This window comes from Scyliorhinus torazame, chromosome 17, assembly GCF_047496885.1.
Source record: "Scyliorhinus torazame isolate Kashiwa2021f chromosome 17, sScyTor2.1, whole genome shotgun sequence".
Lineage (NCBI taxonomy): Eukaryota > Metazoa > Chordata > Chondrichthyes > Carcharhiniformes > Scyliorhinidae > Scyliorhinus > Scyliorhinus torazame.
Window position 1 is genome coordinate 139,400,471 of NC_092723.1, and position 24,953 is coordinate 139,425,423.

The 24,953-nt window shown below is 44.4% G+C and overlaps 1 protein-coding gene across 1 annotated transcript; it reads left to right on the top strand.

The window, feature by feature from the left end:
• Nucleotides 1-361: 361 nt before the first annotated feature.
• Nucleotides 362-23,311, top strand: dctn5 (dynactin 5). Its single transcript, XM_072481163.1, has 7 exons — nucleotides 362-515; nucleotides 3,740-3,808; nucleotides 6,058-6,176; nucleotides 7,588-7,699; nucleotides 12,559-12,661; nucleotides 14,795-14,926; nucleotides 22,553-23,311. Exons 1-6 carry the CDS (start codon nucleotides 468-470, stop codon nucleotides 14,890-14,892), a joined length of 549 nt encoding a protein of 182 aa, XP_072337264.1. The 5' UTR covers nucleotides 362-467; the 3' UTR covers nucleotides 14,893-14,926; nucleotides 22,553-23,311.
• The last annotated feature ends 1,642 nt before the right edge of the window (nucleotides 23,312-24,953 follow it).

Consider the following 24,953-nt stretch of genomic DNA (forward strand, 5'->3'; position numbering starts at 1 on the left):
CCCACGCCCACTATAACCAATCGGCTCACAGGTTGGCCACTGGCTCTGCCCACTGTAACCAATCAGCTCACAGGCTCGCCGCTGGCTGCACCCCCGCCAATTGGAACCAATCAGCTTACAGGCTCGTCGCTGGCACCGCCCCCCCCGACCACTGTAACCTATTAGCTCACAGGCCCGATTTGCCCCGCCTCTTCCCTCCGCCTATTGGAGGACAGGCAGCGCCAGCTCTCGACGCGATTGGTCCTTCGCGACGTCAAGTATCAAATGTCCTTACCCGTCTTTTTCATTAAAACATTGATTTTCACTCCATCTTTATTCCGGGCGGCAGCTTCCTAAAGTGGGCGGTAGGGGGAGGAATCTCAATTTTTAAATCCGATCTCTCGTGTCGACGCCGGCGAGTTGTTCCCGGAAGTACACGTTGTGTTTCCGGGTGAGCAGGGGTGTAGTCGCCCCGACAACCGGTCGGTATGGAGCTGTGCGAGATCCTGTATAACAAGGCGGAGTACATTGAAACGGTAAGGGAGCGATCCCTGCTGTCTTAGGCGATATTGATCCCTCAATCCACAATACGAAAACAGGTAGTCTGGTGGGGTTTTGTGTGCAGATTGGCTGCTGTATCTCCTCCATTACACGGTTGACGGTGAAGTGCCTAGGGATGTCCTGAGGTTATGCAAGATGTCCAATAAATGCAAGTTCTTTCTTTGCTGGGTGCCCTGTATTGGGTGGAGAGGGATTAGGCTGGATAACATGTGGCGACAACTAATTATCATCCTCATTCTTCCCACTAATGTACTTTCAGGTCAGATGTCAGGCAGCAAGATGGAGGATGAAGATTTTTTGTCCCAAACTCAAAAGAGCACCTTTCCCCATTGCACCAGTGTACCATGTTTCCTCCGTGATTCTTATTGTTAATTAATGGTGTGTAGCCACAAAAAAACTGGATTGAGACCATAAGACATAGGAGCAGAATTAGGCCACTCGGCCCATCGAGTCTGCTCCGCCATTCAATCATGGCTGATATTTTCTCATCCGCCTTCTCTCCATAACCCCTGATCCCCCTATTAATCAAGAACCTATCTATTTCTGTCTTAAAGACACTCAGTGAATTGGCCTCCACAGCCTTCTGTGGCAAAGAATTCCACAGATTCACCACCCTCTGGCTGAAAAAATTCCTCCTCATCTCTGTTTTAAAGGATCGTCCCTTTAATCTGAGATGGTGTCCTCTGGTTCTAGTTTTTCCTACAAGTGGAAACATCCTCTCCATGTCCACTCTATCCAGGCCTCGCAGTATCGTGTACATTTCAATAAGATCTGAAACGACAGCTGTCATCTCTCCACAGAGGCTGTCAGACCTGCTGAGATTGACCGGTATTTTCTGTTTTGTTTCGGATTGAAGCATCCGCAGTAAGTTGCTTTTATCGTACATTTAGACATGTCTTTAAGACAGAGATAGATAGATTATTGATTAATAAGGGGATCAGGGGTTATACGGAGAAGGCAGGAGAATGGGGATTAGAAAAATATCAGCCATGATTGAATGGCGGAGCAGACTGAACCCTGTGTTTGGCATTTTTCCTGTGTCTGCGTGGGTTTTATCCCCACAACCCAAAGCTGTGCAACGCAGGTGGATTGGCCATGCTAAATTGCCCCTTAATTGGAAAAAATGAATTGGCACTCTAAATTTAAAAAAAAAAAGATCTCCCCCCCCCCCCCCCCCCCTCATCCTTCTAAACTCCAATGAGTACAGACCCAGAGTCCTCAAACGTTCCTCATATGACGAGTTCTTCATTCCAGGGATCATTCTTGTGACCCTCCTCTGGACCCTTTCCAAGGCCAGCACATCCTTCCTTAGACATGGGGCCCAAAACTGCTCACAATACCCCAAATGGGGTCTGACCAGAGCATTATACAGCCTCAGAAGTACATCCCTGGTCTTGTATTCTATCTAGCCCTCTTGACATGAATGCTAACATTGCATTTGCATTCTTAACTGCCGACTGAACCTGCACATTAACCTTAAGAGAATCGTGAACAAGGACTCCCAAGTCCCTTTGTGCTTCTGCTTTCCGAAGCATTTCTCCATTTAGAAAATAGTCTATGCCTGGATTCTCCTTCCAAAGTGCATAACCTCACACTTTTCCACATTGTATTTCATTTGCCACTTCATTGCCCACCCTAGCTTGTCCAAGTCCTTCTGCAGCTCCCTTGCTTCCTCAATACGACCTGTCCCTCTACAGATCTTTGTATCATCTGCAAACTTAGCAACAGTGCCTTCAGTACCTTCTTCCAGATCATTAATGTATATTGTAAAAAGTTGTGGTCCCAGCACAGACCCCTGAGGCACACCACTAGTCACCTGAAAAAGACCCCTTTATCCCCACTCTCTGCCAGTCAGCCAATCCTCTATCCATGCCAGGACCCTACCCTTAACACCATGGGCTTTTAACTTCTTTAACAGTCTCCTATGCGGCACCTTGTCAAAGGCCTTTTGGAAATCTAAATAAATCACGTCCACCGATTCTCCTTTGTCTAATTTCCTTGTTACCTCCTTAGAGAACTCTTAACAGATTTGTCAGACACGACCTCCCTTTGATAAAGCCGTGCTGACTCAGTCCTATTTTACCATGCACTTCCAAGTGCTTCGCGATCTCATCTTTAATAACAGACTCTAAAATCTTACCAATGACCGAAGTCAGGCTAACTATAATTTCATGTCTTCTGCCTCCCTCCCTTCTTAAACAGTGGTGTTACATTAGCCATCTTCCAGTCCTCTGGCACCCTTCCTGCCTCCAGTGATTCCGGAGAGATCATCACCAATGCCTCCACAATTTCCTCAGCTATATCTTTTAGGACCCTGGGGTGTAGTCCATCCGGTCCAGGTGACTTATCCATCTTCAGACCTTTCAGTTTCCCCGGAACCTTCTCCTTGCACTCACCTCTACCCCCTGTTTCTCCTGGAGCTCTGGCATCCCACTGGTGTCTTCCACCATGAAGACTGATGCAAAGTAACTATTCAGTATGTCTGCCATTTCTTTGTTTCCTATTATTACTTCTCCAGCCACATTTTCTAGTGGTCCATTGTCTATTTTTGCCTTTCTCTTACCTTTTATATATTGAAAAAATCTCTTCCTATCTTCCTTTATATTACTAGCTAGCTTGCACTCGTACGTCATCTTCTCCACCCTTATTGCTTTTTTAGTTGTCCTCTGCTCGCTTTCAAAGGCTTCCCAATCCTCTGGTTTCCCACTAATCCTCGCCACTTTGTGTGCTTTTTCCTTAGCCTTTATGCTGTCCTTGACATCCGGCGTCAGCCATGGATGCCTTGTCCTCCCCTTAGCATGTTTCCTCCTCCTTGGAATTAATTTCTGTTGTGCCTCCCGAATACCCCCCAAAAACTCCTGCCATTACTGTTCCACTGTCTTCCCTGCTAGGCTCCTTTTCCAATCAGCTCTGGCCAGCTCCTCCCTCATGTCTTTGTAGTTACCTCCCAGACCACCCAGACTTAGTTCATGTTGGGTCCATGCAAACTGCAGATGGAGAAAGTTTCACCCAGTTATCCTGGGATTGGTTTAAACCCAGGTGAGAGGTCAGCCTGTAACCCATGTCCCTAAGGTACATTATAATTGTGCTGTGAAATTTCTTACATAATGTCACAGCGGTAAAACTATTTTATACAGATTTTGGTTTTAAATTTTTCTATTGCTGTGTGCTAATCTTCAATAATGGTTTATGTCTGCAGGCCTCTGGTAACAAGGTGAGCAGGCAGTCTGTGCTGTGTGGGAGCCAGAACATAGTTCTCAATGGGAAGGTAAGTAGAACAGATGTGGACATGTTGTGAGAACTCTTCAAATGTACATTTGAGCAACATCAAAAACTCTGCTTCACTTATCCTGACTTGCAGCAAGTTTTGTTTACCCATTATCCAGTTTGCTGACTACATTTGCTCCTTGTCTGCACCCCCCCCCCCCTCCAATCACCCATCTCCACCTCCTATTTGAACCCAAAAGCCCCCAAGATCTTTGACTTCCTCACCAACAGACCGCAATCTGTCAGGATATGTAACAGCACCTCCTCCACAATAGGAGCCCCGCAAGGTTGTGTGCTCAGTCCTCTCCTGTACTGCCTATACACACACGACTGTGTGGCAAGATTTGACTTCAATTCTATCTATAAGTTTGCGGATGATCCGACTGTGATGGGTCATATCTCAAAGAACGATGAGTCAGACTATAGCAGGGAGATAGATCACTTGGTTGCATGGTGTACTGAAAACAACCTTTCTCTCAATGTGAACAAAACCAAGGAACTGGTCATCGACTTCAGGAAGCGTAGTATGCCCCTGTCTACATCAATGGCTCCAAAATGGAGATGGTCGATAGCTTTATGTTCCTGGGGGTCATCATCACCAACAGATTGTCCTGGTCCACTCATGTTGATGCAACGGGTAAGAAATCCCAACAATGTCTCTACTTCCTATGGAAGCTAAAGAAATGTGGCATGTCTGCATCGACTCTCTCAAACGTCTACGGATGTGCCATAGAGAGCATCCTATCCGGCTGCATCACAGTTTGGTATGGCAACTGCTCGACCCACGATCGCAAGAAACAGCAGAGTGTGGTGAACTCAGCCCAACGCATTACACAAGCTTGCCACTCTCCCATTGATTCTATCGACACCGCCTGCTGCCTCAGGAAGGCGGACTGCATTATCAGGGACCCCTCGCACCCAGGCTTTGTCCTCTTCCAGACCCTTCCATCAGGCAGAAGATACAGAAATCTGTAGACCTGTACATCCAGACTTGGGAACAGCGTCTACCCCACAATTACCAGATGCCTTAACGATTCTCCCTCGGGCTGATCTGTTTCCTATAAGACACTATTCACGGCGCTCTATGCTGCTCTTGCTTTTGTCGTACTTGCTTTGTTATTTTGCCCTTGTTCCATATTGTAACTAATTACTTATTTGTCAATGTACTGTGTACTTTTTCACAATCACTGTAACTATCTACTTTATTTATCTACTATTTTATTTTCTCTACCGTGTTCCTTGGCCGCAGAAAAATACTTTTCACTGTACTTCGGTACATGTGACAATAAATAAATCAAATCAAAGATCTCGTACTCTTCCACTTTTGGCCGCTTGTGCATCCCCCAATTTTCATTGCCATACCATTGGCAGCCTTGCATTCACTGTCTCATCCCCAGAACTCCCTGAACCTTTCTGCCCCTCTACTCCTCTCACACTCACTCCTTAAACCCTATCTCTAACCAAGGTTTTGGTCACCTGTTCTAATACTTCCTCATGTGGCTCGTTGTCGATTAAGCGATTGAGTTTTTAAAAAGTTGTACACGGGATGTGCGTGTTGCTTGTAATGCCAGCATTATTTCTACCCTTAATTGATGAGCCACCTTCTTGAGTACAATTGAGTGGCTTGCTAGGCCACCTCAGGTGGAAAATTAGGTCTGGGGTCTCATGCAGGCCCTAAAGGACATTAGTGGACCAGATGAGCTTTTGTAACAGCTTGGTGGTTTCATACTCACCATCACTGATTTTAGCTTCACAACTGAATTTAAATTCACCGGTTGCCTGGTGGGATTTGAACTCATGATTTTGGATTTTCAGTTCCAGCCTCTGGTTACTAATCTAGTAACTTAGCCACTATGCTACCGCATCCCAGTGTACCTCCCAGCACTAATGATTGGAGAACTGTCAGAGATTCTAGCTGTATTATTTTTCCCTTCTAGATCCAGGAGTGTTGATATTAATTTCAACAGCCTAATTGCTGCCATGGTTGAGATCCGATAACAGCACAGATCTGGGACCCTCTGGCCTGCGTTGCTGAGTATCGCACCTGGTAATGCATTTGCCCACTAAGAAACCAGCAACTGCCCAGATTAGTTTGTATGGATGCCTAGATTTTTTAATCTGGGAATGTTTCGTTTAAATCTATCGGCCACTTGACATCAGTAAATGCTTTGACAAGAGGTTTAACACTTAATCCTGTGTGGCTACTTCATATAGAGAACCTGTCTGACAAAATGTTATTTTTGAAATCAGACTATTGTTATGAATGATTGTATCATCCGTGGAGACCTAGCGAATGTGAGGGTTGGACGGCACTGTGTCATCAAGAGCCGAAGTGTCATACGCCCACCTTTCAAGAAATTCAGCAAAGGGTGAGGCTATTTATTGCATTCACAGACCCAGATATTACAGTAATGGGGCACTGGAAAGGGATCATACATCAATCATGTAAATCGAGTACTCACTGTCTGCTTTTCTTTGCCTTACAGAAGTTTATCTGGAATCAGATTTTTATCTGAGATTCCATTGCATAATCCAGCTTCATGATGGATTTCAGATTTGCCTCTGCTGCCATGGCTGAACAATGACGTTGCTTATAATGGTCATTGACAGGCCTGCAGTCAGCATGCGTAATCTGCATGCACAACCTGTTGAGGGGTGTGATGCTTGTTTGTTTTTGAAACAACTTCTTACTGGGAGCGGGACTGGGGGAGCTGGGAAGGGTTTGCCTATGATAGACCCAGACATTCCACACAGATACAAGGCACTCTAAGAGAAACATAAAATAGTTTGCATGTTAGAATAATCTGAATTTGTATAATAACAAGAAATTGGAATGTTCACATATGTTAGAACCTGTGATATTAATGAGCACGAGGAAGGTTTATGTATTGAACTCCGATGATACCACTTGAAAACATGTACTTTGACACAAGGCAGCAGCAGAGTTTAGCAGCAATTTAAAAAATAATTTGTGCATTTATTTTATCATGAGCATTTTCGTAATATTTTACCAATTAAATTGAGGGATGTGTAATTGGTGCTTTCAGGTGATCTCTCAGAAAGCTTGAAAAGCTCTGCCTGGATTTGAGGAGGCAGAGGGTTTAAGAAGGTGATTACAAAATGGGAATGGCAGCGGAAAGTTCTTCTCCTATGGGACGGGGTCCTTTCTGTCTTTCACCCAGTTCTCCCCGGTAAGCGTGATACTGATTTGTAGCCGCGATCAACTCTGGTTGTTAGTGAGCCAACTGCACATGCACCACACAACCTGAAGGCTTTAGCTGAAGGTTGAGTGAGAGCCAATTTGTTGGACTATACAGTTGGGCAAGTGCCCTATTCCACTCAACACTTAAGCAGGACTTCTTAGAGTAGGATGGAGGAGCAGAGCGTCCTCCCAGTAGTCTGCCTTTTCATTAACTTGTAAAAGGACAGTTGTGTCATGTGTTGGGTCAGTACACCCTCTTCTTCCTGCCCTAAAATCAAGTCCGTCTCCCTGGCAGTGGTGAAGAGCTTGACACTTCTGATCTCCTGAACAAGAATGACCTATAGAGAGGGAGTGTGACAAACTTTGATTTCAGCATGTGAGGATGCAGTGATCCTGATGAATTGCATTAGTTTGCTGATGTTAGTGGCAGCTAGACAGCATTCTGTTGCAAACATTTGTGCCAGTGCTATTGTCTGACTGTAGGTGTGTCGTGTATGGAAGTGGGTCTGGGTTAAGTCATCTGTTTGTTAACTTCCTATTGATCAATAATTGAATCAAACTTTTCCTTCATAACATAGGGTTGCTTTCTTCCCGCTACACATTGGAGACCATGTGTTCATTGAGGAAGACTGTGTGGTAAACGCTGCACAGATTGGATCCTATGTTCACATCGGGAAGAATTGTGTTATTGTAAGTACAGTGCCTCTTAGTCATTCTGACATTGTGTACACTCTGTATCTGTGCTGCACCCTCCTATTATGTAGTTAGAACAGGAGCCTGTGAGAGGTTGGTGCTTGCAAAGGGGAGTTAAAAGACCTTGAGGGTTAGATCAAAGCAGGGACATTAAGGGAATTGTTTAGGAAAGGAGTGGGGTGGCTGGGTATACTTGCAGTTACAAAGAGAAATGGTCGCGAATGAGGGAAGAATCAGAGATTTGGAAGGAAGGATTTCTCAGTGGGGGTAGTTGGATTGTCTGACCCGGTGCTGATGTTATTGCTGTGTCCAGAAATCCGCTTTTCATCACTGCAAGTGAATCCAAAGACCAAGCTTACTTTAACCCACTGAACAGATGTTTGTTGTTGATCACTGGCCAAATGTTGCAGTTTTCTCCGGTATGTGGCCCTTAAGGATAGGGGATTGTTCAGTCCCAGACAGTTGGAGATTTCCATGCTTATTATTTGTCTTTCAGTGCCATTGTTTTTCGTTAACCTAAACCGCTGAGTTTCAGCACATACCCACACTTAATTTCACGTGTATGCACCTACTCTTGCACATAGAGGAAGTTGTCATCATCGGCTGTCTGCGATTCGAGGATGAAGTCAACTCGAGGTCATGAGTTTCTGCTATGGGTCTTCATATGACTCAGCAGACCGATTCGCAACCCACATATCTTTGAGCAAATGGTGCAGGAGGTAGTAGGGATGAGCTCGTGGGATTCGGGGTGGGGTTTTGCTTACTTTTCTTCCCTTCTCTGCCGCTGCTCTGCCTCATCATTAAGACTTTGGGAACTTGGCATGATGCAGTTTGATGGACAAATTGTCACCATGGACAAATTGTCACCATTTTGAACAGCTGGTAGCAAGCTCCTCCCAATCATTAATGTCAATGCTACTGTGCTTCAAGGAGAATTTGAGTGTCTTTGAAGCGTTTTCTTTGTGCTTCCCTGAAATGTTGGCCATTTGAGTGGTTTTTGGCCATCTATTGATAATCTGGAGGATGCTGTGGAAACATTGCTGTTCAAATATCTTTAGCGCTCTTATGTGTCACTAATACATTGCATTTATCGACCTGACCAAAGCATTTGACTCAGTAAATCACAAGCCTCTGTGGATTGCGCTCCAATGATTTGAGAGAAACTTCAGCACAGTCCTGTGATTGCTTCATGATGATATAACTGCAACTGTCTTGAATGGGAGATCTGAAGCAGAGACTTTAAAATCCATACTGGTGCAAAGCAAGGCTGTGTGATATCTCCCATTCTATTTATAATTTACCTGACAGTGACTGTTTATCTCAAAGATCAGCTCCCCTCTGGTGTCATAGAGTCATAGATAAAGTCATAAGAGCACAGATACAGGCCCTTCAGCCACCATGTCTATTTCGAACATCAAATACCAATCTATACTAATCCCATTTACCTGTACTTGGTCCATAGCCTACTCAGCCTTAGCTTGTCCAGATGCTTTTTAAATATTACAAAAGTACCTGCTTCCACCACCCTCTCGGGCCGCGTGTTCCATATTTCCACCACCCTCTGGAGGACAAAATGTTTCCTCAGGTCCCTCTAAACCACTTAGTCCTCACCTATGCCCTCTGGTCTTAGATACCTTTGCCATGGGGAAAATATTCTTATAATCCACCTTCTCTATGTCTCTCATAATTTTGTATACCTCTATCAGGTCCCCCCTTAGCCTTCTCTGCTCCTGGGGAAACAAACCCAGCCTATCCAGTTTCTCCTCATAGCTGAAACTTTCTATCCCAGGCAATATCATGGTGAACCTCCGCTGCATCGCCTCCAGTGGTAATCACATCCTTCCGATGGTGCGGCAACCAGAACTGCACACAATATTCCATCTGTGGCCGAATGAATGTTTTATAAAGTTGTACCAAGACCTCCCGGCTAATGAAGGCAAGCATCCTGTATGCCTTTTTCACCACCTGTGCTGTCACCTTCAGGAATCCATGAACTTGTACACCAAGGTCCCTTTGTTCCTCAACACCCCGTAGGGAGCTACCATTCATTGTGTATATCCTACCCTTGTTAGACCTCCCAAAATTATTCTTCTCACTTATCAGGATTAAATTCCATCTGCCATTCCTTTGCCCAATTTACCAGCTGAGCAATATCAGTCTGCAACATAAGACTATCGTCCTCTCGTCAACAACAATTTTTGTGTCATCTGCATATTTACTAATTATACCTTCTACATTCACATCCAAGTCATTAATGTATATAACAAACAGCAAGGGTCGAGGCACAGATCCCTATGGTCATAGGCTTATAATCACAAAAGCAACTCTCCACCATCACCCTATGCTTCCTATTAACAAGCCAATTTTAGATCCAACTTGCTTTGGATCCCATGGGCTCTAACTTTTTTGACCAGACTACCATGTGGGACCTTGGTCAAAGGGCTGACTGAAGTCCATGTAAATCACATCAACCCGTATCAGTTACCTTTTCAAAAAACCCAATTGAATTAGTTAGCCAGGATCTCCCATCGACAAATCCGTGCTGACTATCCCTGAACAATCCCTGCCTTTCCAAGTGTTGATTAATCCTGTCCGTCAGAATCGTTTCCAATAATCTCTCCTATCACTGACGTTATACTAACTGGCCTGTAAGTACCTTGCTTATCCTTGCTACCCTTTTTCTTTTTTTTTAAATTTAGTGTACCCAATTCATTTTTTTCCAATTAAGGGGCAATTTTAGCGTGTTCAATTCACCTGCCTTGCACATCTTTGGGTTGTGGAGGCGAAACCTACGCAAACACTGGGAGAATGTGCAAACTCCACACGGACAGTGACCCAGAGCCGGGATCGAACCTGGGACCTCGGCGCCGTGAGGCAGCAGGGCTAACCCACTGCGCCACCGTGCTGCCCTTTTGCTGTCCTTCTTGAACAAAGGTAACACATTAGCTATTCTCCAATCATCTGGCACTTCACCTGTGGCCAATGAAGATTTAAATACCTGTCAGGGTCCAAGCAATCTCCTCCCTTGCCTCCCATAGCAGGCCAGGATACATCTCACTAGGATACATCTCATTAAGCTCGCTAAAAAATCTAATACCTCATCCTTATTAATCTTAACGTGCTCTCGAACTTCATCGCCCCAACTGAAATCTCCAGTTACCATGTCTTTCTCCTTGGTGCATTTAATAATATGAAAATCACTTATTTTCACAAGTAGGCTTCAAATGAAGTTACTGTGAAAAGCCCCTAGTCGCCACATTCCGGCGCCTGTTCGGAAAGGCTGGTACGGGAATTTAACCGTGCTCCACACACACATTGCCTTATTGGTCCCTTTCCTTGGTCATCCTTTTGCTCTTAATATACTTATAAAATGCCTTAAGGTTTTTCTTAATCCTATCTGCCAGTGGTATTTCTTGGCCCCTCCTTGCCCTCCGAATTTCTTTTTTTTTTTTAAGCACTCCCCTCCACTCCCTAAATCCCTGAAGGGCCTCCCAGTTTTTAGCGTTCTATACCTACCAAATGCTTCCTTTTTTTTTTCTTTTATCAACCCCTCAATATCCCTTGACATCCAGGGTTCCCTGGACTTGCCATCCTTTCTCTTCACTCTCGGAGGAAAACATTGGCCCTGAACTCACTATTTCAGTATTAAGTACCACCTAAATGGAAAACCCCTTTAATTTCAATCACCTTCATGTCAAAATTAAACTGCCCACCACATGATCTATAGTCTTTAGATGATAGCAGTGTCGTTGCCCACTCTGCAACAGATTTGCCAGTTACTTCAATTCCGCAAACAAAAACCTCAGCCTGTCCTTGAGTGAGACTCATACCTGGTCAGCCAAATATTCCACCTATAAGTGATGGATGATGGTGTCAGTAAAGTGTTCAATAGCACACATGGCCACAGTTGCCCCTTTTGATCAGAATAATAAATGGCTAATGAGGCATTATGTCTCCAGATAAAGGGCTTATCTTATATTTGTGACTGTTGTGAATGCAGATGACCGTGTTTCGTAAAGTGCTAAATGATTATGGTTTTATTTCAATTGTAGAATGGACAATAAATCAGTGTGTCCAAGAGCTGCTGTGCCCAGCTATTGAACCTTGCAGTGGAACTCCTGGTACTCTGGTCACTTAGAAGCAGAGAATCCCTACAGCACAGAAGGACGCCATTTGGCCCATCAAGTCTGCACCAACACTCTGAAAGAGCACTCCACCCAAGCTCAGTCCCCTGCCCTATCCCAATAAATCCTTAACCTAACCTACACATCTTTTTTGGACACTGAGGGTCAATTTAGCATGGCCATAAAAAACCTAGCCTGCACATCTTTGAACTGTGGGAGGAAACCGGACCACCCAGAAGAAACTCGCGCAGACACGGAAACAATGCAAATTCCACACAGACAGTGACCCAAGGCCAGAATTGAACCCAGGTCCCTGACGCTGTGAGACAGCAGTGCTAACTACTCTGTCGCCGGTGTTCCTCCGTGTTTATTAGCTTCGGGAGGGTCCAGGATTCCCACTTCTCATTGCTATGCACCGGCCACTGCTAGATGTGGGTGTCTAAGGACAGTGGTAAAATAACCAGCTGGAATTCGCTGAGCTGACACATAAAGAACCATTTTGATAGGTGGATTACAGCAGCTGGTTTTGTTATTCTGAACAGAGTTTTTGCCTCCATTATCCGTTCATGTTTCTCGGAGCCCTTTCTGAGCTTTCTTTTGTACAGCTGCAGCATGTGTGTTTGTTTTCCTTCAATTATGCTACTATATTCATGGCCATACCTGGTTATAGATTACAGTTTGTGTTCTCTGAGAGTGAAGTGTGTTCTCATTATGCCGTTTATCTCTCCATAGGGTCGGAGATGTGTTCTGAAAGATTGCTGCAAAATTCTGGACAACACTGTGCTTCCACCGGAAACTGTGGTCCCGCCTTTCACCATCTTCTCGGGCTGCCCAGGTGAATACATCAAAACACCAGCTTCACACCTACTTAGCTGGGACCACGTCTAATTGGGTTGGTCCAAAGTGATCGCCCGCTGTAGGGGAGGCGAGATGGCCATGTTTGTTGCATTTGATAGTCTGGGTAAATCCTGTTTATGGTGCCAATCATATTTAGCAGCACTGTATTACTGCCACGAGGCTTTGTAATCATGTGGCATTGCATGGGGCAGGGGCGTGGAGACTGAGGAAACTACACATAATTCAACACCGTAGGACATTTTACTATGTTAAAGGCACTATGTAAATGTAACTTGTAGTTGCAGACATCTCTGCACTTCTGATACCTCAGTGCAATTCACAGTCAGATACTTAAATACCGACAGCTGAATCTTATCGTTTCCGAATCTTTGAACTAGAGAACATAGAACAGTACAGGCCCTTCGGCCCACGATGTTGTGCCGACCATTTATCCTAATCTATGATCAACCTAACCTACACCACTTCAATTTACTGCTGTCCATGTGCCTGTCCAAGAGTCGCTTAAAAGTCCCTAATGACTCTGACTCCACCACCTCCGCTGGCAGTGCATTCCACGTACCCACCACTCTCTGTTAAAGAACCTACATCTGAGATCTCCACTATACCTTCCTCCAATCACCTTAAAATTATGTCCCCTCCTGACAGCCATTTCCGCCCTGGGGAAAAGTCTCTATCCATGCCCCTGGCGATCCACTCTATCCATGCCTCTCATCACCTTGTACACCTCTATCAAGTCCCCTCTCTTCCTTCTTCGCTCCATTGAGAAAAGCCCTAGCTCCCTCAACCTTTCTTCATAAAACATGCCCACCAGTCCAGGCAGCAGCCTGGTAAATCTCCTCTGTATCCTCTCCAAAGCATCCACATCCTTCCTTTAATGAGGCGACCAGAACTGGACACAATATTCCAAGTGTGGTCTAACTAGGGTTTTATAAAGCTGCAGCAAAACCTTGCGGCTCTTAAACTCAATCCCCCGTTAATGAAAGCCAACACACCATACGCATTCTTAACAACCCTATCAACCTTTGAGGGATCTATGTACGTGGACCCCAAGATCCCTCTGTTCCTCCACACTTCCAAGAATCCTGCCTTTAACCCTGTATTCAGCATTCAAATTTGACCTTTCAAAATGAATCACTTCACATTTATCTAGGTTGAACTCCATCTGCCACTTCTCAGCCCAGTTCTGCATCCTGTCAATGTCCTGTTGTAACCTGCAACAGCCCTCAACACTATCTACAACTCCACCAACCTTTGTGTTATTGGCAAACTTACTAACCCACCCTTCCACTTCCTCATCCAAATCATTTACAAAAAACACAAAGAGCATTTATTTGCTTTATTTCAAAGGGGTAATATTAGTTGTTAATGTTGAGGCCCATGGTAAGGGAATCTCTATGGTCTCCTTACACTCTCAATCCCACAGCTTCTCAAATGATCTGACCGAGAAAGTGTGTTTTACACTGCTTCTGACCAGGCTGTCTGTGACCTCTTGAGTGTTTGATGCTGGAAGTGGGTATCACCTTGATGGTTCCCATTTGTTTTGAATTATTTACCCTAGGTATAAATTGTGTGTTGCCCAGATTATGCAGTGTCCTTTTCAAGGTGCAGCTGTGACTCGTTGGGTAGCGCACTCCTTTGATTGTGGGTTCAAGTCCCACACCAGGATACCATCTAGGCTGACACTTGGTAAGGTACTAAAAGTGTTCTGCACTGACAGATACACTGTCTTCCTGATCAGATATTAAACCGAGATCTTGTCTGCCTCTATCAAGTGGTTGTAAAACACACATGACACTATTCAAAAAAGAGCAGTGGCAACATTTCCCAGTGCCTGATATTTATTCCTCAATCAGTATCACTAAAATAGATTATCCGTCCATTATCAAATTGCAGTATGTGGCACATTGTGTGCGCTGTCATGCTTCCTACATTATCTCAATGATTACACCTCAAAAAAATACTTCAGTGCCAGTAAAACACTTGGAATATCCCGAGGTTGAAAAATGGGCTATATAAGTGCGAGCCTTTGAGTATACAAGAGTATTTCAGATTATTGTAGATTGAGGAGAGGGGGTACTACTTTAACTGAGATTGTGGTGTTTTCTCATAGGCCTTTTCGCTGGTGAGCTCCCAGAGTGTACACAGGAGCTTATGATGGATGTCACAAAGAGCTACTACCAGAAGTTCCTGCCATTGTCTCAGATATGAGATGGGCCTTTTCTCCAGAGCACCACGAGTACAGGTACGGCGATTGAGGGAATCGGTGTTGAGTGAAACCCTTAAACCTCCAAGTGGCAGGGGTGTATAATGAGTGCAAGATCCGAGTTTAATATTTAAGCTGCTCTTGTTTCACTCTAACCCTATGGGCCCTTGACTTCCTGGGTAGAATTGCGATGGGTCTTCATATCCCAAGAATTGTGCTGGCTGAATCCTGAAGTTTTTATTTTCTTCATGATTTGTCTGCCTCTCTTCCAACTTCTGCAGTGATGTTAATTTTTAAATACTTTTCGGGGCAGCACGGTGGCGCAGTGGATTAGTCCTGCTGTCTCACGGCGCCGAGGTCCCAGGTTCGATCCCGGCTCTGGGTCACTGTCCGTGTGGAGTTTGCACATTCTCCCCTTGTTTGCGTGAGTTTCACCCCCACAAACCAAAGATATGCAGGCTAGGTGGATTGGCCACGCTAAATTGCCCCTTAATTGGAAAAAAAATGAATTAGGTACTCTTAAATTTATAAAATAAAAAAAATAAAATGTTTTAAATCCTTTCCTTTTTGGAGGGTAATAATCTGTTCTCACTCTCTGTAATTACCCCGGAACAATTTACAACTAGCTGTTCCCTGCCGGTGCACTGAACCAGGAGTTAGCATGTTGGCACTGTTCATTTAGTCAATAACACTGTCTCCACTGGCTCAGAAGGGTTCCAATACGCTAGGACTTGAGCAGATCATCATGGCTGGTGCTACATTGTCAGAAATGCTGTCTTCCAGATGAGACATTAAACCTCACCTTCATGTTCAATTCACATTCAAGGTCCCAGATCTCATAACATGTATGTAAAAGTGTCAGGAATTTTCATGTCTTTTAAAAATATATATTTTTATTCAAATTTTAAACAATCACACAACACAGCCTTTCCAACTGAAATAATCCCATGGCAACCCCAAAAATCCACCCATACTCCCCCTACCCATTAGCGACAATTAGCTCTCCAAAATGTAATATAAACAGACCCCATTTCTTGTGGAACCCTTCACTCCACCCCCCTCAAGGCAAATTTTACCTTTTCCAAACACAAACTCCATTAAATCCCCCAGACACACACAGGCAGGGGGTGGAGAAGCTGACCTCCACCCCAATAGGACCTGCCTGCGAGCGATCAACGAAGCGAAGGCTGACCCATTGCACACGCAACCGTCAGCAACTCTGGCAAGTCCGACACTCCAAATATGGCCAACGGGTTTGGGCTCCCAAGTCCACATGTCCAACATGGTTCTGAAGAAAGACCCCCAAAATCTCCCAACTTCGGGCAGGACATGTCCGACATGGTGCTGAAGAAAGACCCCCAAAATCTCCCTAACTTCAGGGAGGACATATGCACATAATTGGCTGGGCTCCTGCCACATAGTTTACACACATCCTCTACCCATTCAAACAACTGGTTCTTGACTTTGTCAGATGTGCGCTATGAACCACTTTTAATAGAACCAGCCCCAGGCTCACAGCCCCTCCCCCCCCCCCCCCCCCCCCCCCGCCAATACACACAATCCAGACCCCCACCGACAACACCTCCTCTCTTCCAACAAAGAGGAGGGTGGTGCCACTGGGAAGGTCGGGCAGACCTTTACAAAATCCCACACCTGCATTTACCTGAACCCCTCCCCCTGGGGACCCCATACGTCATCTCCAGCTCCTCCAAAATCGCAAATCGACCGTCTAAAAACAGATCCTTCATTTGCGTCAGCCGTCGTTCCTCACAACCCCAAAACCTCTCATCCATCCTCCCAGACTCCTTTTTTTGGCTCCGCCCCCAATTTAGTGCTGCCAAAACTGCCTCTAAATTCTCAACATAGCCATCACCACCGGGCTTCCCGTATATCTCCCTGGGGTAAACTGGAGTGGTGCGTTGCCAGCGACCGCAACTCCGCCCCCTTCATAAAAAATGACTTTGGTAAAAAGACCAGTAGGCACTGGAACAAGAATAAGAACCACAGCAAAATGTTCATCTTGACCGCCTGTACCCAGTCAGCCAATGATAGGGGGGACTATCCAACCTCAGCAAATTCTCCTTAACCCTGCTCACTAAACTTGTAAAGTTCAGCTTGCCAAGCCCAGTACTGTGCTATCTGCACTCCCAAATACCTAAAGTGAACTGGCGCACCAAAATGTCAACCGCCCCCACACACACATCCTCCTCCCCTCCCCCCAGAGGAGAATCTACAAATCACTCACTTTTCTCCAAATTTAGCTTGTATCCTGAAAAAGGCCCAAATCTCTTGAGTAACCCAGTTATATCCCCCACCGAAGCGCCCGGAATGTAAATATACAGGGGCACCCGATGTTCCACCATCCCCCTCCTTACGCCCTTCCATTTTTTTGAGCACCTCAGCAGTGGAAAAAAACTCTAATGTCCGCGCAAAAAAAAGGGGGGGTTGCTGTGTTGCACCCCCCTCCTCGTTCCCCAATACGAAGGAAAGTACCCTGAGTTTATCTCATTCGTAAGCACACTCGCCGTCGGGTCCTTGCCACAAACGTAGGCCCAATTCCAAACCTCAGCAGCCATGCCACAAACGTAGGCCCAATTCCAAACTTCTCCAATACTGCAAACACGGTAGCACGATGGTTAGCACTGTTGCTTCACAACGCCAGGATCCCGGGTTCCATTCCTGGCTTGGGTCACTGTCTGTGTGAAGTCTGCACGTTCTCCCTGTGTCTACGTGGGTTTCCTCCGGGTGCTCCACTCCGGTTTTCTCCCACAAGTCCTGAAAGACATGCTGTTAGGTAATTTGGAAATTCTGAATTCTCCCTCCGTGTATCCGAACAGGCGCCGGAATGTGGCGACTAGGGGATTTTCACAGTAACTTCATTGCAGTGTTAATGTAAGCCTACTTGTGACAATAAAGATTATTATTATAAAAAAACAAATAGTTCCACTCTGTCGTGATATCATGGTTGTGTTGTAATTCACCGACTGACTTCTAGGAGTCTCATTAGTATATAAGTGAATGTTAGTCAGATGACCTCAGACTAATTAGGAAGATGGAAGAGAGTGGTTGCTTGTGCATGTTAATACTGTTGTTCATTTGTTGTTTTGTCTACAGTTGACCCACAGTTAATGTTAATAAATCGTTTATAGCTTTAGCTACAAGTGTTCTTGTAATATAAATCAGGCCATCCGACAAGAACATTACATGGTACCAGGGTTGGATGGTATTAAACACTGCGAAAGCCTGCCAAGAGGTCCACAGAAATTTGAAGATTTTGCAGACTGCAAGAATTAGCCTTAGCATCCACTAATAGTCTCCGATTTCATGGTAATGTTGATAGCAACTGGCGTGTGTTTAAACAACAATTTAATCTGTTTCTTCTTACAGTAAATTTAGGAGATCAATCAGATTTGCGTACGGTAACGATGCTCCTAACATCGGCAGGACCCAAAGCAATTGCTGTGTTTAATATGTTTCAATTTGCAAACAATGAAGATAGCAAACATTTTAATGAAGTAATTCAAAGATTTGATGCACATTGCACCCCCAGAAAGAATGAAATTTATGATAGTTGTAAAGAAAAAGATTGGCAATATTCGCATCTGTATGGATCCCAAAGATCTTAACGAGAATAGCAAAAGAGAACACTACCAAATACCAAAGCATGAGGAAGTCACATCTGAGATGGCTGGTGCACAATTCTTTACGAAACTTGATGCATCTCAAGGTTTCTGGCAGCTAAAGCTAGAGGAACAAACTACTGCACTTTTAATATGCCATTTGGACAGTATTACTTTCTGGGAATGCCGTTTGGCATAATTTCGGTATCAGAAATTTTTCACTATGCCATGGAGCACAAAATCGAAGGCATCGAAGGTGTATGTGTGTACATGGATGATATCATCGTTTGGGGCTCAACCATAGAAGAGCACAATAAGAGATTGCTTAAAGTTCTAACGAGCGTCAGGGGAAATGGACTGAAGCTCAACAAGCACAAGTGCCAGTTTGGGGTCACATTTGTAGGTGATAAGCTCTCATCGCATGGCATTGAACCGTACGAGTATAAAATCCAAGCAATTCTCAACATGCCAAAACCACACGACAAGAAAGCCACACGACAAGAAAGCTATCTTAAGAGTGATGGGTATGAGGGGCGGCATGTGGCGCAGTGGTTAGCACTGGGACTGCAGCACTGAGGAACCGGGTTCAAATCCTGGCCCTGGGTCACTGTCCGTGTGGCGTTTGCATATTCTCCCCATGTCTGCGTGGGTTTCACCCCCACAACCCAAAGATGTGCTGGTTAGGTGAATTGGCCACGCTAAATTGCCCCTTAATTGGAAAAGAAAAATAATTGGCTACTCTAAATTTATATTTAAAAAAGTGATGGGTTTGATCAATTTTATAGGGAAATTCATTCCAAACCTGTCAGCAAAAACAACACATCTATGAGATCTACTGCACAAGACTATGGATTTCACTTGGACTGAGCAACATGAGCAAGAGTGGAAGCAGCTCAAGACTTCACAAACACCATGCCAGTTCTCACATTTTTTGACCCATCTAAGCAGATTTAAGTGTCAACAGACGTGTCGAAAGATGGTCTAGGAGCAGTTCTTCTGCAACTTGAGCAAGACGATTGGAAACCAGTCGCATATGCATCACGGTCCATGATGACAACAGAGCAGAGGTAAGCTCAAATCGAAAAAGAATACCTTGGTTTAGATGTAGGCTTGGAGAAATTCCACAGCTATGTTTATGAGCTTCCAACTTTCACAGTTGAGACAGATCATCGTCCTTTGGTTAATATCATCGAGAAGAATCTCAAACAAATGTCTCTGTGCATTCAGAGGTTGATGATGAATTTAAAACGCTATGATTTCAATCTCATCTACACGCCAGGCAAATATTTGTTCGTAGCAGATGCATTGAGAGCGGCGATACAAAATATTAGTAGTGAAATTTCTGAAGATTTAGATCTGCATGTCATTCTTATTTCCACACTACTGCCAGTATCGGGTACGAAACTACGTGAGATCCAAGAAGAGACCAGGAAGGATCAAACTCTTCAAGAGGTGATGAGGAACTTACACTGGCCCAGGGGTCAATGTATGGAGTTCTACAATATAAGATTTGAAATCAGTATCATTAATGGAGTGATGGTTCATTTGGACACTATAGTTATGCCTCAATCGCTTCGCAAGGATGTATTTAAGAGGCTACATAGAACATAGCACGATATGCTACCCATGTCTGCGTGGCATGCCGTTTGGCATAATTTCGGTATCAGAAATTTTTCACTATGCCATGGAGCACAAAATCGAAGGCATCGAAGGTGTATGTGTGTACATGGATGATATCATCGTTTGGGGCTCAACCATAGAAGAGCACAATAAGAGATTGCTTAAAGTTCTAATGAGCGTCAGGAGAAATGGACACCGACACAGGGAGAATGTGCAAACTCCACACAGCAGTGACTTGGGGCCAGGATCGAACCTGGGACTTTGGCGCCGTGAGACTGCAATGCTAACCACTGCAGCACCGTGTTGCCCTATAGACCAGGATATTGACAGGATGGTCAATTGTTGTGACACATGCTAGACCTATCATTGCAAGCAAACCAGAGAACCTATGCAAATATCTGATTTAACTACGGCATTGTGGCAGAATGTAGCTATGGATCTAATAATAATAATCGCTTATTGTCACAAGTCAGCTTCAATGAATCTCCTACAATGTACGGGTTGGTTTGAAGAAGAAATTGTTGAAGGGTAGTAGGGTGGTGCAGCAGTTAGCACTGCTGCCTCACGGCACCGAGGACCAAGGTTGGATCCTGGCCCCAAGTCACTGCTGTGTGGCGTTTGCACATTCTCCCTGTGTCTGTGTGGGTCTCGCCCCCACAACCCAAAGGTGTGCAGGGCAGGTGGATTGGCCATGCTAAATTGCCCCTTAATTGGAAAACAATAATTGGGTATTCTAAATTTATAAAAAAGAAATTGTTGCGCACCCTTGAAAACCAGAGAAGAATTTCACAACAACATGATGGATGACGAATCAACGTCAGCTGCAGTGTCAGATAGTTCAGTTCCTGAGCATGTGAATGACATGGAGAACATTGAATCTGCAAGTTCTGAGCAGCAAGGTCAAACTTTGAGAAGATCAACGAGAGTCAGAAACTCACAGGCTAATATCGCATGTAAATATAAGGATGATGATGTCTTAATTTATTCCTTCAAAAGAAAGGGGATGTACTGATATCAGGGTTGTGTTGTAATTCACCGACTGACCACTAGGAGTCTCATTAGTATATAAATGAATGTTACAGTCAGGTGACCTCAGACTGACTAGGGCGCTGGAAGAGAGAGGTTGCTTGTGCATGTTAATACTGTTATTCATCTGTTGTTTTGTCTATAGTTGACCCACAGTTAATGTTAATAAATCACTTATAGCTTTAGCTGCAAGTGTTCTTGTAAAATAAATCAGGCCATCCAACAAGAACATTACACACCCTACGGGGTCAAAGGCCTTCTCTGCATCCACCTCCACCTCCTTCCCTTCCGCCGGAGGAAGCACCACATTCAACAGGCGCCGCACATTAGACAACAATTGTCTTCACTTCACAAACCCTGTCTGCTCCTCCCAATCACCTTTGGAAGGCACCCCTCCAACTTAACTGCCAACACCATTGCCAAAATCTTGGCATCCACATTTAATAACGAAATCAGCCAATGCAACCCACTGTCTACTGGGTTCTTATCCTTTTTAGTGGCAAAGAAATGGGTGCCCGTCCCATCGTTGCTGGCAGTACCCCTTTCGTCACAACGTCCTCAAACATCTCCACCAACAGCAGCGCCAACTTATCCAAGAAGTTCTTATAAAAATCTACCGGGAAGCCATTGGCCCCAGTGACGTCCCTGTTGGCACCTTCCCTATCGCCACCCGCACTTGCTCTAGCCTTGCCTTCTCATCCTCTCGAATTCTTCATGACTTGACCAACATTTTCCCTCAACAACAAACTTGGCAACAACACATTAATTGGTCAAAAATGTCTGTTTGGGATCTTGATAAATGCAAAATAGTTATAGGTATTTAGCTGCATAGCATTGACTGTGTGTAGTAATGCAGTAAGACATTTTGCGAAGTTCATGATAAAACGCTATATAAATGCATGTCTCTGCTCAGGTAATTAATGAACTAGTTCTCTCTTACCCATTTGCACGAGTACGCATGCACGGCATTTCCAATTCATCCCACTACACATTAATTTCTTGAACAAGCATTTACTTTGTCTTTCAGTTTTACAGACACCTATCTGTATAGTTCCTAACTTGTCCAAAGGTTTGGTTTGTGGTCCCTATGTTTTACCAGATAACAGTACTAAAACACCTAGCTGGATGATTAATCTGGTGTCAAATCCACAAATGTATGATCTTGCATGAAGTGGGAAATATAAAAATAGCTGAACAAATGTTCAGTTATCAACCGAGCGCTGGTTTCCTCTCACTGGATCCACTGAGGGTCTTGGACGATTGCATAATCCTAACTCTGCCCCCATGTGTTTGTTACTATATGTATAATTTGCCTGAATTCTTCCATTAGTTCCCAGCCTCGAACCAGCTCCTCATGGGCATCCATCATTCTACATTTAACTTTGTCTTCTTGTTGCAGAATCCAGTTAATTGGGGAATTGAAAGTGAACAACTGGACAAACACAAGGTCTAGATTCTGCCAGGGCAACTTCCAAGTGATGGAGTGGCTCTGATCTAGGGAAACCCAGGTGTTCTGAATGATATGTGTTCACCTTTGGTCTGGGGAAGACCTGCTGCTCCTCTACTCTGAATGATTCACTGTATGTCCGTATAGTCTTCACATCACCAATTTTAAATCCTAAATTGGCTTTGCACAAAGCCGGGAAAATTCCAGAGCCTGGGAACATACCATGTTTATTCCAGAAATTATTTCTGTGGTGAAATGTTAAATCACTGAGCATCCAACATATTTTAACCAGATTTAATCTACTTGTAAAATGGAAAAGAGCTTGGATTGTGACTGAGTGTAAAGATTGTATGTTTTCTCTCTCAAGAATTCACTCATACTAGACTTAATGTTTGTGTAAAATGCCCTTCAGATTAACTGCCACCTGCTATTTGCACAGTTCATGACTGTTTAATCTACTTAACTGCCAACATGACTTGAGATCCTTGCTGTTGCAATGCAGGACACAGCTTGGAGGGTGTCGTTCAGTAGCAAAATGTGCAGCATTGTTTCAGCGTTTTGGCTGTCCCTTGGATGTTGATAGAAACTAGGGCGCAGAGCAGTTGATGGTGAGGGGCCAACCTTTCCATCAAGCCAGCGGTGATGCTTAGTTATCAAAATGTATTCAGTTTATATGAAAATGTTTCATTAAAGACCAATTCTTCAACCAAGGCATGTTGCCTGATGAAATAGTGTGATTGAAAAAGAATTGACTTCACAGGGCACCAAGGACAGAATTTTAAAGTTGATTTTTTTTTAACTGTCGGAGAAAGAAAATTACACTTTTTGAAGCCACTGCATCAAGAATGCCATGTGACAAATTTAACCCAGGCATAGATATGTGCAGTCATCGTCTTGTATAATTATGTAGACTTGTGAATTATGAATGCCCTTACTTAGAAGGAATAGTCCAGATTTTGGTGTTTTCAGGAAAGTAAGTAGGATTCAAATTGGTGTTGCTTTGGAGTACAGGGGCTCTCTGGTCATTAGGTTGTTTTTGGTATCCCTGTTGCTACTGGGTTTTGGGTAGCTGGGCAGGTCCTTTCCTACCTCCCCAAGAACACCTTTACCTGCTCGAAATATAAATGATAAATAGCAGCCATGAAGATGTTTCTAGTTCAGAGGGTAGGTGAGGGATATATCAATACAGCAGTATTTAATCTACAGACACTGTAAAATAACACCTATCTGCAAGCTTTAGAATCACAACTTTGCAACATACAAGTATGCTATTCAGCCCATTGTGCCCATAGCAGCTCTCTGAAAAAGAGATCCACATTATCCCATTACCTGGCTGTCTTTATTTTCTCTTTTAAATAAGTGTTCCCATTTCAGCTATTAAAAAGTATTTGGGTGTTACACTGAGAGGGTTGGTGCACCAGAGAGGCAAGGTTTGAATAACCGTTTCCCACTTTTGACTGTTCTTCTGCCCCAACAGCTACTCTGCCTGCACTTAGGTGACTGCTAGTGAGATTTTCAATTTGTGCCAGACGATTGGCAATTTTGCACTGAGAGCCTCCTCAGTTTGTTACGAATAAAGCCCATCTGGCCACCAACTAGCTCACCTCCAGTCGAGACTAGCTGGAGTAGCTTTACATCTCACTGTGTTGCATGTGCTCCTTGAATGAGCCACTGAAAGAATAAGGGCTCCTTGAGTGAGCCACTGAAAGAATAAGGGGTGTGAGCAGGCCTGATCTTGTGTAATTTTGCACCTTTACTTTTTTTAATTCATTTGTCATCATCTTTATTATTGTCACAAGCAGGCTTACATTAATGCTACAATGAAGTTACTGTGAAAATCTCCTAGTCGCGCAGCACGGTGGCACAGTGGTTAGCACTGCAGCCTCACGATGCTGAGGTCCCAGGTGTGATCCCGACTCTGGGTCACTGTCTGTGCGGAGTTTGCACAATCTCCCCATGTTTGTGTGGGTTTCGCACCCACAACCCAAAGATGTGCAGGGTAGGTGGATTGGCCACGCTAAATTGGCCCTTAATTGGAAAAAAATGAATTGGTAGCTCTAAATTTATTTTTAAAAAGAGAAAATCTCCTAGTTGCCACACTCCGGCACCTGTTTGAGTACACTGAGGGACAATTCAGAATGTGTAAATCACCTAACGAGCATGGTTTACGGGACTTGTGGAGGTAAACCGGAGCACCCGGAGGAAACCCACGCAAATACGGAGAATGTGCAGACTCCTCACAGACAGTGACCCAAGCCGGGAATCGAAACTGGAAGCCTGGTGCTGTGAAGCAACAGTCCTAACCGCTGTGCTACCGTGCTGCCAAGATGTGGGCATCACTAACTAGACCAAC